This window comes from Equus przewalskii, chromosome X (assembly GCF_037783145.1).
Source record: "Equus przewalskii isolate Varuska chromosome X, EquPr2, whole genome shotgun sequence".
Taxonomy (NCBI): domain Eukaryota; kingdom Metazoa; phylum Chordata; class Mammalia; order Perissodactyla; family Equidae; genus Equus; species Equus przewalskii.
In genome coordinates this window covers 37,045,195-37,061,319 of record NC_091863.1, presented here as the reverse complement: position 1 = coordinate 37,061,319, position 16,125 = coordinate 37,045,195, and the positions used below count along the sequence as shown (strand labels likewise).

The 16,125-nt window shown below is 34.0% G+C and overlaps 1 protein-coding gene across 21 annotated transcripts in view; it reads right to left on the bottom strand.

Moving 5' to 3' along the window:
- KDM6A (lysine demethylase 6A) overlaps positions 1 to 16,125 on the bottom strand; it is a 206,637-nt gene that overhangs the window by 25,732 nt on the left and 164,780 nt on the right. For all 21 annotated transcript variants that reach the window (XR_011536275.1, XR_011536274.1, XR_011536276.1 and 18 more), the window contains 6 exons: positions 10,520 to 10,649; positions 8,603 to 8,708; positions 7,784 to 7,989; positions 5,642 to 5,706; positions 5,492 to 5,566; positions 4,856 to 5,004 (listed from right to left, as the gene is read on the bottom strand). Coding sequence is in view for 15 of the 21 variants with exons in the window: in XM_070606385.1 (XP_070462486.1) it covers positions 4,856 to 5,004; positions 5,492 to 5,566; positions 5,642 to 5,706; positions 7,784 to 7,989; positions 8,603 to 8,708; positions 10,520 to 10,649 (731 nt within the window). In the remaining 6 variants the exon portion in view is untranslated. The remainder of the gene's footprint in view (positions 1 to 4,855; positions 5,005 to 5,491; positions 5,567 to 5,641; positions 5,707 to 7,783; positions 7,990 to 8,602; positions 8,709 to 10,519; positions 10,650 to 16,125) is intronic.

The following is a 16,125-nucleotide window of genomic DNA, read 5'->3' as shown; positions in this document are numbered from 1 at the left end:
AAGAAAAAAAAAGGAAATTAACAAGAACTCTTCCTGAAGAAGCAGAGACACTGGACTTACTAGACAAATATTTTAAATCAACTGTCTTAAATATGCTTAAAAGAGCTAAAGGACACTATGGACAAGAACCTAAGAAAACAAGGAGAATGATGTCTCAACAAACAGATTATCAATAAAGAGACAGAAATTATAATAAAGTAGAAAATAAAATTTGAAGCTGAAAAGTATAAGAACAAATAAAAAATTCACTAGTGAGTTTCAACAGCAGATTTGAGCAGGCTAAAGAAAGAATCAGCAAACTTGTAGACAGGTCAAATGAAACTATCTATTCTGAGACGAAAGAAAACAGAATGAAGAAAAATTAACAGAGTCTAACAGACTTGTGGGATACCATCAAATATACAAACATATGCATTGTGGGAGTCCCAGAGGAAGAGAAGAAAGGGGCAATAAGAATATTTGAAGAAACGATGGTCAAAAGCTTCCCAGATTTGACAATAGACATGAATTCCAAGAAGTTCCTTGAGTTCCAAGAAAGAACTGCAAATAGGATAAAGCCAAAGAGATCCTCACCAAGACACATCATAATCAAACAGAGAATCTTGAAAGCAGGAAAAGAGAAGCAATTTGTCATATACAAGAGATTGTCAATAAAATTAATAGCCAATTTCATATCAGAAACCACTGAGACCAGAGGCAACAGGATAACACATTTAAATTGCTGAAATAAAAAAACCCGTTAACCAAGAATTCTATACCTGGCAAAATAATTTTTCAAAAATAAAGGAGAAACTAAAGTGTTTCCAGATAAACAAAAGCTAAAGGAGTTTGTCACTAGTCAATCTGCCCTACAAGAAATGCTGGACAGAATTTTTTCAGGCTGAAATGAAAGAATACTAGACAGTAACTCAAAGCCCCATGAAGAAATAAAGAACTACAGTAAAGCTAACTACGTAAGTTGGAAGACTCACATTTGTCAATTTTGAAACTTACCCCAAGCTACAATAATCAAACCAGTGTGGGACTGGCATAAAGATAGAGATATAAATCAATGGAATAGCATCAAGAGTCCAGAAATAAACCCATACATCTATCTACAGTCAATTCATTTTCAGCAAGGGTACCAAGACCAATCAATAGAAGACAGAATAGTCTTTCCAACAAATGTTGCTGGGACAACTGCATAGCCATATGCAAAAAAAATGAAGTTGGACCCTTAGCTCACACCATATACAAAAATTAAAATAGATATAAGAGCTAGAACTATAAAAATCTAAGAAGAAAACTCAGGGATAAATCTTTATGACCTTGGATTTGGCAATGGTTTCTTAGATATGATACCAAAAGCACAAGTAACCAAAGGAAAAATGGATAAATTGAACTTCATCAAAATTAAAAACTTTCGTGTATCAAAGGACACTACAAAGGGAGTAAAATGACAACCTACAGAACAGGAGGAAATATCTGAAAAGGGATTAATACTCAGAATATATAAAGAACTTCTACTACTCAAAAACAAAAGAGAAACAGTCAAAAAATGAGCAAAGGACTGGAATAATCATTTTTCCAAAGTAGATATACAAATGGCCAACAAGCACACGGAAATCAAAACCACAATGAAAACCCACTTTACACCTATTGGGTCAGCCATAATAAGAAAAAAATGGAAAATAATCTGTGTTTGTGAAGATGTGGAAAAACTGGAACATTTGTACACTGCTGACAGGGATGTAAAATGGTGCGACTGCTGTGGAAAGCAGTTTGGCAGTTCCTCAAAAAGTTAAACAAAGAAGTGCCATATGATCCAGCAATTTCAATCCTAGGTATATTACCAAAAGAACTGGAAACAGGTATTTAAGAAAATACTTGTACACGAATGTTCACAGAAATACTATTCACAACAGCTAAAAAGTAGAAGCAACCCAAATGTCCATTAACTGGTCAATGGATAAACAAAATGTTCTATATCCACATAACGGAATATTATTCAGCCATAAAAAGGAATGAACTAGATACAATGTGGATGAATCTCAGAAACATGCTAAGTGAAAGAAGCCAGACACAAAAGGCAACATACCGTATGACTTCATTTATATGAAACATCCAGAACAGGTAAATCTACACAGCCAGAAAGCAGACTAGTGGTTGCCAGGGGGGGCTGAGGGAAGGGGGGAAATGTGGAGTGACCACTTAATGGGTATGGGGTTTCCTTCTGGGATGATGATAATGTTCTGGAACCACAGAGAGGTGATGATTATACAGCACAGTGATATACTAAATGCAACTGAACTGCACAGTTTAAAAAGGGTTAATTTTGCTACGTGAATTTTACCTCAATAAAGAAAAGTGTAGCTGTTCTTGCCACACCCTGTGCACATCACATACTGAGTCTTTTACATACTACAGTACAAGGTGAAGGTGGTGCTCTTAACACTTAGAACTGTCTCTTACCACAGGTAGATGGTTGGAACTGTCGATGGCATGAACGCTAAATAACATTTAGCTCTAATCTAAATTAGAGACACTAGGATCCAACCATCTAACTAAAAATCTTTTAGGGTAGAACCTGAGAGCATCTCTACAGTTTAGAAAATACGTGACTGATGATGAAGTCCATTGAAGTAGGTAACACTTATATTTATCTATGTAACTCCAGGAACAAAGTGTTTGCCCCATAAAAAAAGTACTCAAAATAAGTTTTTAAAAATTGAACTGGACTAATAATTAAACTATACAACATTTCTTCTAAGACTGAGCCGTCCAATATGGTAACCACTCGAAATGTGGTTAATATGAACTGAGATGTGTTCTAACTGTAAAATACATACTGGATTTCAAAGACTTAATATGAAAAAAAAAATGTGAAAAGTCCCAATAACTTTTATATGTTGAAATGATAATACTTGGATAAGCTGGGTTAAAATTAATTTCACCTATTTCATTTCACATTAATGTGACTACTATAAAATTTTAAATCATAAATATGACTTGCATTTTATTTCTATTGTACAGCACTATCCTAAGGGAACTCTTTATAGAGAATTCTTTAAGGTTCCACAGGACGCTTCTGAAAAACTAACACCTTTATACAAACCAACAAAAAACCCCAAAATATACTAGACACAGGGACAAAGAAGTAATCTATCAAGTATACTTTTTCTCTTGATTTGTTAAAAAAGAAAAAACCTGCATTCTTTTTGATTTGACAATATTTGCATAAAATAAATCAAATTGGATGAGAGAAGTTTTCAATTGAAGTGAATCAACATAATCAAGCCAATACTACATACCTAAGAAAAACAAACTCTATAGAGTTTAAAGAACTTGCCCAGGATTTATACTGGTGTCTAAATGACAGAGTGGGGAGCAGATAGGTCCTTCTGCTTTATTTGAGAACTATTTCCACTTTATCCAACTATGGATAAAGTATCACAGAAGTGGGCTTCCAATGCCCCGAAGATAAAAACTATTACAACCTATTGGTTCTAATTCTGGCTGTATATTAACAATCCTCTTGGGAATCTTTTTTTTTTTTTTTAAATATTGATGTCTGGATCCCAATCCTCAGAGATTAATCAACTATATCTTTTTTCAAAAGCTTACCAGGAGATTCTAACGAGCAACCAGGACTGGGAACCACTGACCTATGTTACCCAGAAGCAAGCAGAGGCCTACATTGAAACAATTCTTTAGCTATAATTCAATAAGCAGGTGACAAAGAAAAGCAATCTGGTTTGCAAACCATAGCTGCTTCAAGTGGCAAAGAGAAACACCTGAGGGTGATATGCAGCCCATAGGCATTGGTACAGTTGAACTCGTTATCACCAGTCTGTCCTAATCGTTAAATATTTTTAACATCACCCTGTGAAATTTCATGTCAGTCCAAGGGAGCACAAAGAAGATGGTACATTAGTGCTGGACAGAATTTTAAGTGTAAAACCAATGTAATTCACTTCACAAATGAAGAAACAGACCCAGGGAAAGAAGGTGACTTGCCCTAAGTGACAAGCCTAGTTAGTGGTAAAATTCAGACTGGAAACCAGGATGAATTTAATAATGTTTCCACATCATCAAATGCTTTGTAAACTGTGCATTGTGACCCAATTAGAGGAATGCAACCTATACTTTCTTTTTTAAATAAAATAGAATGGAATAAATTAGAAAATGTATTGTTCTATGAAACTGTTGTATACATACATGTGCACCAGGTCATAATATAAAATACATTTCTTATTGTGATTGTAGTAAAAGAAAAAAAACAAAAAAAGTTTAGAAAAAACTGTATCTTGTCACCCTACAGTAGATGGAATCAACAACAGTCTTTAAGCCACAGGGACTTATTTTCCTGGGAGCGCTCGAATGACCCCTTTCCTGATTAAACTGCTATTGTTTCATGGCTATTAATATAATACAAACGGGAAAAATTTTAATGATCTGAGGCCAGTTAAAGAGTCAAGCCTTATAATAGGAATAATCCAGGGGCCAGCCCAGTGACGTAGTAGTTAAGTTCGCACGTTCTGCTTTGGCAGCCCAGGCTTTGTGGGTTCAGATCCCAGTGTAGACCTACACACTGCTCATCAGGCCATTCTGAGGAGGCATCCCACATACAAAATAGAGGAAGAGTGGCACAGATGTTAGCTCAGCAACAATCTTCCTCAAGCAAAAAGAGGAAGACAGACAAGAGACGTTAGCTCAGGGCCAATCTTCCTCACCAAAAGAAAGAAAGAAAGAAAGGAAGAAAAATCCTTTCAGTTTCATTCATTGTAAATGGAAAGAATCTGGTTCTCTTTATCATGTTCCACATTTTGATTAATTCTGTCTTTCAAGTGTAGATGTATCAGTTCATAAAAGCTACCTGGTGTTCTGCTTCCTGGAACTTTCATGTATAGTTGAACTGTGTTCATGCCCAGTATGGTATGACCAACGTGGCTTAGAAGATTCCCTGCTGATACGACACGCACAAAAGCAGGAAGCTTAGTCAGCTCATGTAGCTGCAACTTCCACCTGCAATAAAATAATAGATTAAGAGTGAAATTCTGCTACAAATATTTGTGGAAGTTAATCATTTATTCAAAAACCTTGTGTTTCAGTCAGAGAAACACTCAAATGCTTAAATTTTTCTAAAAGAAAACTTTGTAACAAAAAGAAGCATAAAAACTACCGACCAAGTAAATGAAAGAAAAAATTGACTTCCTATATTTATAACTGTTGTATAATTCTATTTGATAGAAATTATATATTAATCATAAATATAAGTTTGATTGTGTAATTAGCATATGGTCAAGATCTTGACGAAAATTTGTACAAGAGTTTTAAGTCAAAGAAAATAATTTAATTGCAAAACCTAGCACAAATAATTTAGCTAAAACTTGCATATCAACTTAAAAAAATGACAAAGAACGAAATAGAAGAGGAAACTGTAGACAATTCTCAATCTTGCAAAGGCTATCTCTTTGCTTCAGTTCACAGAAATATGACTATAGACACTTACTTTTTGTCATCAGACAGGTCAATGTTGGTCCCAAACTTTATGGTTTTAAAGGGTCCTTTCTTCTTCCTCCCAGAACTTAAAAAAAGAGAGACAACATTAGAAACATGTTTTTTAAACAGAAATATTAAGTGGACATTAAAAATGACTTACTTATCTGATGATGTAGATTCACTATCTGAGTGCTCTTTATGGTGAGTCCTTTTCTCATTTTCTTCCTACAGATTAAGCAAAAAGCATTCCAGCTTAGTAGTCTACAACCAGCTATCCTTTCCATCATACAACTGGAAAGATCACATCTTAATTGATGGTATTATCTATGTTTTGAAAGTAAGCTTCTATAGGTCTCTCTCACATGAAAATTTCTTCAAAGCCCACATTAAATAAAAGCCCAAGAAAAGTCAATGCTCATTGGGCTGGTATCCAATCTTCTCCACTAGCCACCAAGTTTTCCTGAGTTCTTCCTTATTAATTTTCTTCCCTAAAGGGAAAAACTATAAATTCTCATTCTTGCCCCATTTTCATGAAGAGAGAAAATTTAAGGAAAGTTGAGAGGCCTAAGAAATATCAATCTTCATTATAACTTTTCTAAACTAGCAGAGGTGTGTACACGTGTATATAACTCTATGGGTATAACGACTGAGGGTAAGACATTCTCTATTCTTGATTATGGACAAATGCAAGAAGTTCCATTTGTTCCAGAAAACTTTCTTTAAAAGATTTTAAAAAGTTTTACCTTTTTTTGTACAATGAATTTATACATGAACAATAAAACATTTACAACCTTAATAAGGAAATTAAGTGCTGAATAAATATAAGTGCTTTTCAATGCAAATATTACCATTATTTACAATTTTTGTGTCGCAGACATGGTATCTCTTAACACTGTCCTACAATTTCTGAGTTAGCAACACTTAGTGACGTTACGGCCTCCCTCTCTTTATGAGTACAGTGTCTAAACATTTGATAATTTTTCACATGTAATGGCCCACGCATCCAAACCAAACAAAAAGCCATCCTTTCTTTGGTTATGGATCCCTTTCCATTTAAATAATCTGCCTCTTATTATCTTTGCTTTTCAACTCTTCCTCCAAATTTTCCTTTGATGATCTCTGAATCTCGCTTGTTATCTATTCTTTTCTGACCCTAATACTACTACATAGTTGAAATATCTCGAAAGTTTGAACTACAGAGCTTTATATGGACAACGAATCCACTGCAACTCATCAAAGTTGCAGGACAGTTTTTATTAGATAAATTTCTCTCTACGATATAGAGAGTGGTAGTGAGAAAGGAACACAAATATATGATTTGCAGGTACAAACGTTGCCTTGATTGAAAATAGGAACTCAGGGGAAAAATTTAAACAGAAATAAGCAAATCCAATGAATTACAAATTAAAGACTTACAGGCACATATTTAGTTTCAGCTGTAGGGTATGTAGAGAACAACGTAGTACAGATAAGTATTTGAGTAATACATTTAATAAACTCATTTTTGTGGATTTTTTCTGTTCACTTTGTGGGAGAAATCACAAAGTTCTCATTACAGTGCTAAAGGATTTTAGTAATGCTTCCTTGCTGAAAGGCCTATGAGTCTTTTAATAATCCTCTGATTATTTGTCAAAGTTTTGTTTTTCCGTTTTCCATATATTTTGAAATAATTTATGCCTCTCCCTCAGTTTTCTCTTTCAGACTGAAATTGGTAAGAACAAAACTAATGCTTCATGTAGGAGTTACCTATCAGATAAATACTAACCTGGTAGAGGAGAAAAGTGGGAAGGTCAAGACTAGGGACTCTGTAAGCATAAAGCAAACTTTGAGACTCAGTGTATCTTCTAATATCAGTGGTTCTCAATCAGGGCAATTTTGCCATCCAGGGGACATCTGGCATGTCTGGAGACATTTTTGATCGTCACAAATGGGGTGAGGGATAAGAGATGTGCTATGGGCATGCAGTGAGGAAAGGCCAGGGATGCTACTAAATATCCTACAATGCACAGGACATCCCCTACAACAAAGAATTATCCAACCCAAAATGTCAATAATGCCAAGGTTAAGAAATCCTGCTCTAAACAGAAATAGCCCAGAGATGAGGGAGACATCTCACTAGACAGTAATAATATTTACTTTATCAACCCATAGGTTTACTTAGACTTTAACTAAGAGTGAACTGGATAGTACTTATAAAGTATTTTACTTAACTATAAAATAACGACATGCTTACAAAAGTAATGTGCCTTTTCAAAATGAAATATCTCCAAAACAAAATAATCTTCAGGAAGCAAATACTTACTCTCAATGATTCCTGGAAGGAGGAAGCCTGGTACTGTGCATATTTAGCAATTGTAGTATGAGATCGATTACTTTCACAATGCCAGATTTTCTTCGTTCCAGTGGGATCCCAGTTTTCATCTGCTGGCTGCAACAACTGCGTCCTCACTTCCACCATATGTTCATTATTAGCTTCCACCAAAGTTTTGGTAGAGAAAAGTCCCAGGTCTTCATAAATAAATAAATGTAGTTAATAAAAATATATATATATTTGGAATAATATTTTAAAAGTGCTTTCTTTAAAGAAAAAAAAAGGAAAAAATTTTGTGGCACTCTATCCAGTTCCCCTAAAACCAACCAGAGCCTCTATACATCCTGAGCTTCATGCCATGTTTGTACAACCACGTACTGAAGCCCTGGACCTAATCACCCAGTCATCAACACAGGCAGAATCAAGGGGCAGGGACTGAAGTTTCACTTATTTATTTAATTTCTGAAGGTGCCAGGAACTACTTAGGGGGTTATAGTACTTACTAGTAGCATCAAATTTTACCTAAATTTTATATTAAAAATTTCTTCTATTATCAATCTAAATCATAATTATATAATTAGACCAAAATAAAAGCTAAATTAAAAAACCACCTGTACCCATATATCATCATCATATCTTCACATTATGGATTAAAGAAGTGACACATATATACACACACAGAGCCAGGAAAATATTAAAATGAAAATGTGAAAACCTGAAAAAATACATAAAGTTTCTGCCAGTGCTTTAAAAATTAATAGATAGCAAAAGAATTATACAAACTTTTCCTTTTTCTTATTTAAAGCTTACCCAACTTAAGAGCTCCAGCAAGGCCACGTATTACTGTAACAGGGTTGTTTGGATTTGTACAAAATTGATGTAACGGAGGAAAGAAAGCATCACGTTTATTTTCCAACTGTAAAATTAAAACATGGTTAGCTCTCTGAAAACCAACCTTTCATTTAAATATTATGCCAAATTCATATTCTTTATCGCAATTTAAATAAATAATGCATCCTAAGTGTTGTTATTTCTATTCTATGTTTTATAGCATTTTATCAGTGTCTTTTACTCCTAACTATAATTAGATGGTAACCATATACATTTCTCTTGTCCATTATATCTTGAACAAAAATATGTGGGAGAAACAAAATTTAAACTTCAAAATCAAATTGTTTTAAACATTATTCAGCCTTAAGAAGGAAGAAAATCCTATCACTTGCTACAACACGGATAAACCTTGAGGATCATGATTCACGATCCTCATGAACCTTGATTCATGTTAAGTGAAAACAAGCCAGTCATGAAAAGAAAAATTATGGGTATAATTTCATTTATATGAGGCATCTAAAGCAGTCAAATTCATAGAAACAGAAAGTAAAGTGGTTACCAGGGGCTGGGGAGACCAGAGAAAAGGGGTTGTTTTGTTTTGTTTTTTAAGATTGGCACCTGAGCTAACAACTGTTGCCAATCTGTTTTATTTCTGCTTTTTTCTCCCCAAGTCCCCCTATTACATGGTTGTACATTTCAGTTGTGGGTCCTTCTAGTTGTGGCACGTGGGACGCCGTCTCAGCGTGGCCTGATGAGTGGTGCCATGTCCGCGCCCAGGATCCGAACCAGCGAAACCCTGGGCCACCAAGAGGACCACGCGAACTTAACCACTCAGTCACCCAGCTGGCCTCTGGGAGTTGTTTTTTAATGGACATAGAAATAGAATTTTAGATTTGCAAGATGAAAAAGCCCTGGAGAGCTGTTTCACAACAATAAGAATATACTTAACCCTACTGAACTGTAAACTTAAAAGTAGTTAAGATGGGAAATTTTATGTGTTTTTTTAAAATCACAAAAAGAAAGAGAAAAAAAGAAAAAGAGATTAAAGTGTTTTAAAAAATATTACCAAAGTGAAAGCAGGCTAAAGAAGACTCATAAAAGATAAATCTTAATTTTGCATTTCCCCCTCTCAGATCTCAGTTTACAAGTTTTATTACATGTCTATCCCAGTGTTTCCCTTACATACTAAAGGATCAATAAATAAATATTAGTTGGAGGAAGAATTAATAAAACATTTGGCCTCTAGAAAGCAAAAACAGGGCCAAATCTCTAAAAACAGTTTACGGTTTAAAATTTTTTCATTTGGGGTAGAAGTGCAAGGATGGAAAGAAAGAGGGTAGGAGGACCCATTTGGGAAAAACATAAGTAAAAGCTGCTTTTATTGAACTCTTATCAACTTTCCATATCAGATGCATCTAAATGTCCATAAAGCAAAACTAACATTCAGTTTTAAATAATCTACTAAGCTTTTTAATGACATTAACTATTACCACATTTTATGTTCTTGAACACTTTTTTTGAAGGTAAATAATATCTTTTTGTAGATATATAAAACAAATAAATGTTAAGGTCCATACAACTAGTAGAATGCAGATTTAAAACGCAGCTTACTCAAAACAAAGTTACACTTTTAGGTAGTTTTTGCCTAATACTGCTCAAAATTGGGGGCAGAAAAAAGTATTTCTCACTACTCTAATGTAATCATAGTTAATAGCTGAGAAAGCATGTTTTAAACACTATTACCAAATCTTTTTCCCCCTAAAACATTCAAGCTGCTGCCAGTAATTTTAACGTTTTCTAAAGGGCATCCATATTGATTTAAAGCAAGATCTTATGAAAGACAGGTTCGGGCAAACACTGGTTTGATTTATTTTTAGTCAGTCAATTCAGACTCACATAAATACTAGGTGTAGGTGGATTCAACTTGTCCTTTGGCAATGGAGGGTATGGTGAAGATGGTGGTCTTGGAGGCGGACATTTATCCAATAAAATGCTACTGTTAGATAAGCCATTTTTACCTAGATTCCTTAAAAAAAGAAGGGAGAATAAATCAGCTATACATTTATTAAGAAAGCAGAAAAAAAAATTGTGAATTAAGTCCTAATTAAACTACTGGGCAGTTGCACAAATCCATGAGATTTGGATCCATCAGGAAAAAACTAAGATCATTAATTTCAGCAAATACTTGATTAGCTTGATTCCTAGATCTCCCAATGAAGAAAAATAATAGAAAAGATACAACACATGAATTATTGATGACATTCCTTCTCTCACTCATAATTTTCCAATTTATTTTCTTCACCTAAAGAACAAATGAACTCCAATTTTCTCTCCACCATCTTCCACCATCAGATTCTTTCCATTAAATGTTAAAACAATAACTTGACCAAAAGAGGTCTACATAATAGTAAAAACAGAATATGACTCTATTCCTATGTCTCATCTCAGCAATTATAACCAGAATATTTTTGTGATAGTTCTGAAACCTGAAAAGACCTTTTCCTTTCTCAAATCTGGGAAGAATTTTCTATGTAACTCTTTGACTAAGGAATTTTAATTCAGCAAGACTCCAACCTACTAAATTTTACAGTAAATTATACCAATTTTTAAAATGAGGTGTATAGTTGCTATCCATTCTCTAACATTCCATATAATTATTTCTTACTAGTATTTGGTGTTTCTTTTCCTTTAATGAAGGTATCATGTTTGTTAAATTATAAATTCTTAAAATATGGTAGAATTATTTCCAAACTATAATTCTTTTAGTTAAGAAACAAAAGATATTTCCAATTTCTTAAAGTTTCTACACAACTCTGAAAATCAGCAAGATATAATTTTGAGCTTTCAAACCATTACAGGTTAACTAACCTACTTCAACCAATATTCCAAGTTCAAAAATAATCAACACACCAAAATATCAAGCACTCTTAACATACTAAAATTTCAGATAAGAATTTGAAAATTCTAATTATGGTAGGGAGTTAAAAACTTAGTAATTTTACTCACTGAAGAAGAAATTAGCAATTTTTCATCATAAATTATAGAATAATACAGGTTGAAAGAAAATTAATTTTCCTTATTTTGCCAAAATGAAAAATACCTTACAAATCAGTCTGTTCTGGTTGGCACTAACGAAAACTAAGACTTAAAATTCCAGTGCTACAAACTTTTGAGATGTTACACTAAATAGCATCAGGGGTGTCACTTTCTTAATTTTCTCAACAAGAACTCCAAGTAAAAACAAGCAAGGTCATGGCAGGTCTCAAAGGAATGAATTAAGTGCAAAATAGTTGACTTTAAAAAAAAAGTATATGAAATAGTTATTAAAGCGAAATTTTAAGTTCAACTAACAACTAAGGTTAAATAAATGAATATTCCACTCTATACCAGTTTTCAACAATTCTCCATAAAGCACAAGTGCCCTGTACATTTAAATAGGATACATTTAAGTTTTTAAATTTAGGTATAAAATTGGTACTAATTTACAAACTCCATGGAAGTAGAAAATATTTGGTTGAGACTAGTAAAGAAACAATTCAAGTATTACAATTAAACCAATGCAAGATAAAACATTCACATATAATATCCACATAAATTAGTTTTCATGCTGAACTATGCCATCTGTCACTCTTTAACTTTGGAATTTAAACAAAATACAACTCCAAATACACAAAATTTGTTTTCCAGAGCAAGAGATGGATATACTGTATAGTATATCATTAATATTTTAAGAAATTGGAAGATATGGACCAAGTATTAAAATTGGGGCATAAAAGAGCATCTCGTGGCTAATTAAACGTGGCAACAAAATTTAAGCTTCTACAACATTCTGGAAGTTGAGAAATGAGCTTAGAAAACCGAATTTGATAGATTAGCAGAATTCTGCCTCTATCATTTCTACAAATCTGTAACAATCAAAAGAAAAAAGGCAAATGGGAAAGTAAAACAATGAAAAAATGTAGCTGCCTTTATTTTAAAATAGAAAAGAAAAAGGTGAGGCATGACTAAGGGAGCTGATTCAACCACTGAATGGTGCAATTACAATGTTAAAGCATAAAAGAAGCAAAGGTATTATAACTGCCTTTTTGATGCACTGACCACTGCAACACAAAGATGAACCAAACAAGAATCAGATTAAAAATAACCAACACTTTTTAAAAACCAACTATGTATGTGAAAAATAAGAGGGTAGTCAGAACAAACCATGCAATCAAATTGTATCTGGAAGTTTCTTATTGTATTTTGAACGCTGATTCTGTGCCTGCTGAGGTCAAGTCTGAAACAAACGGGAATTTCTCTGAAGGAACTAATGTAGGTAGTTGTCTATATAGCAACTATAAGCTTTTTCCATTTAAAATGCACATCAATTCTCATGCAAAAGACAGAGCTGTGGAAAATAGGAATAGATTTTATCTTCTGAATACGTATGTGTCCAGCACTGTCTATAATGCTTCAAGCCAAATAATGAAATTTTAATGTAACAATCCAAAGTGGAAAAAGGCATTGAAGAAAGATGCAGGTGTTGGAAAGGATTTAGAGATTATCCCATTTTAAATCCTTTTCTCCCATTCTGAAACTCTTTCCCTGAGCAAAGTAGAGTAGGAAGAAATTAGTCATTGCCCAATTATTTAAAATATTGGCTAAAAGTTACTTTCAAATTTACCCACATCATTTGGTAAAGAAATGAAAAACTACTCAGTAGGTAAACTGATCTACACCTTAATTATCTTTGGTTATGAAGCTCCTAGACTAGAGACATCAAGTCTCTTGTGCCTATGTCACTTTCCCTTTTAAGTCCTGGACTCCTGCCCAGGGCAGGACACCATCAACAGAACAGAAATGGCAAACAACATGACACCTATCATTTGCCATCTTGACTTTTCTCTAAGCCTCAAAAGATTTTTATCTCCAACTTATCAGAGCACTTTTTTGTCTCTTCATTAATAAACTGAGGCCTAGAGTTACTGAAATAACCCAAGCAACCCCAGGCGTCTATATGTTTTGATGTATCTAGCCACTTACAAGATCATACACATGCACACATGTATAAAAAATTAAATCTTTACAATAAGGCAAAATTGTCTTTAAGAATTAAAAGCTGAAAATAAAATTATAAGAATGTACTTAAAATTCTGTAATGAATGTTTATATATGCCTCACAACTGAGATAGAAGATTATAATCTTTAATATATTAAGAAACACAATCACACCTAGGTGCCCAAAGCATAAGACTTTATTAATGAAAACTTATGGTAACTGCTACTGTACACTGTTTATAACTTGCACTTCCATGGAACTCTGACAGTATTCCTCCAGAATATCCTTAGGTCTCATACAGTCCATGATTTTAGCTTTGGACCTCTAAATTTTCCCCCATTTTCTAGCACTGTCCTGAGTCTACAGAGAGCGGAAGAAGCTGGGAGACCCTGCTCCAGCAGAGTGGCAGCAGCAGTATCTAAGAAACAGGACAAAAGGCCTAGTAGCCGAGTAGGGAGCAGGTAGAAAGCACTACAAATTGGCAGCGAGCCATGGCACTGTATCTTAGGAGAACTCAGCATAGCATTTGATCTGAATATTAAAGCATGCCTATTTTCTCCAGGCCCAGAGTTGAAGTAAATGACTGTATAATGTCTACATAAAACGACTAACATAAAAAACCTTAAATTTCTAAAGAATCAAATTTTAGAAATTCAAGAATCTCACTATATATGCTTTAGAAGACTTTGGTCTGATTTAGAGATGATCCAATGTGGTTTTAAGTTACTGACATGAAAAAACCTTTTAAGGCAGTTAAGATTAATTACAGTAGTTCCCATGTTGTAGGCCACTGAGGAAAATGCTGCCAGCAACGCGGACCCAAAAGGCAATACAAAGAAAATAATAAAATATGAAAAAGATGCAATTTTTGCTTTAGTCTATGTCAAAATAAAGATAACAGTTCAACAGTTAAAAACTGAGAGAAAATAATGAAAAGTAATGGAAAATAAAACACAGACCAGAAGGTATTTTAAACATTCAAGTTGAAATAGTCTTTAAAGAAAAATAACTATAGTGTATTTACAGTATTATGTTCCAGTATCACTTAATTATAACTTTTACATGCAAAGTTAATTCTTCTCCTTACTCCACTGCTTCTACCCCATGTTCCTGTCAAGCAGTAAACTATATAAAGAATAACATTTAATTTCATCTTAGTCATTCATCAGTGACAAACATTTAATGGATCCATGATACCTTCTAATAAAATAAATAGTAGAAAGGATAACCACACTCTTAGACACTAATAAATAAGACACATAAGTACTAGTAGCTGCAGGTAGAGATTCATAGACACGTTAAGGGAGAACTGTTTTGAACTTTAAAATGCATTTAAAAAGCTATATTAGGATGGCCAATAGACACATGAAAAGATGCTCATCATCACTAATCATCAGGGAAATGCAAATCAAAACTACACTAAGATATCACCTTACACCTGTTAGAATGGCAAAAATATCCAAAACCAAGAGTGACAAAGGTTGGAGAAGCTGTGGAGAAAAGGGAACCCTCATACACTGTTGGTGGGAATGCAAACTGGTGCAGCCACTATGGAAAACAGTATGGATATTCCTCAAAAAGTTAAGAATAGAAATACCTTATGACCCAGCCATCCCACTACTGGGTATATATCCTAAGAACCTGAAATCAGCAATTCCAAAAGTTCCATGCACCCCTATGTTCATCGCAGCATTATTCACAATAGCCAAGTCATGGAACCAACCTAAGTGCCCAGCAACTGAAGACTGGATAAAGAAGTTGTGGTATATATATACAATGGAATACTACTCAGCCATAAAAAAGGACAAAGTCATCCCATTCACAACAACATGAACAGACCTTGAGAGTATTATGTTGAGTGAAATAAGCCAGACAGAGAAAGACAAACTCTGTATGACTCCACTCATAGGTGGTAGTTAACATATGGACAAAGAGAACTGATCGGTGGTTGCCAGGGGAAAGGGGAGTGGGGGGAGGGCACTAGGGGTGAAGTGGTGTACCTACAACATGACTAATAATAATGTACAACTGTAATTTCACAAGGATGTTAACTTTTATAACCTTAACAACAACAAAAAAGCTATATTAAATAGTCAGTGTAGACAAACTAGAACTAATGTATATTATTTTCTGTGTATAGGGTGTTTATCTTCTATACTTTTTTATTATAATCTCCAACAAAAAAGGGTCTTTTTAAAACCCACTGTATCATTGCTCAAACTTAAAATATTGCAGAATTCTTTCTTGTGTTTGTTCCAGGTATGTCAACTTTCATTCAAGTTTTGGTCACTTAGAGAGGAGAACAATTACAAGTAAATGTGAAAACATTAAATATGCGCCATACACAATGAAAAGGCCATTAAGAATCTGTATGTTGTTCAAATACCAGAGAAAGATAGTGCTGCCTGATCCTCTGATTAAAGGGGTGGAGGAGACTTATTTCTTCCTAAATTTCTGAGGTCTT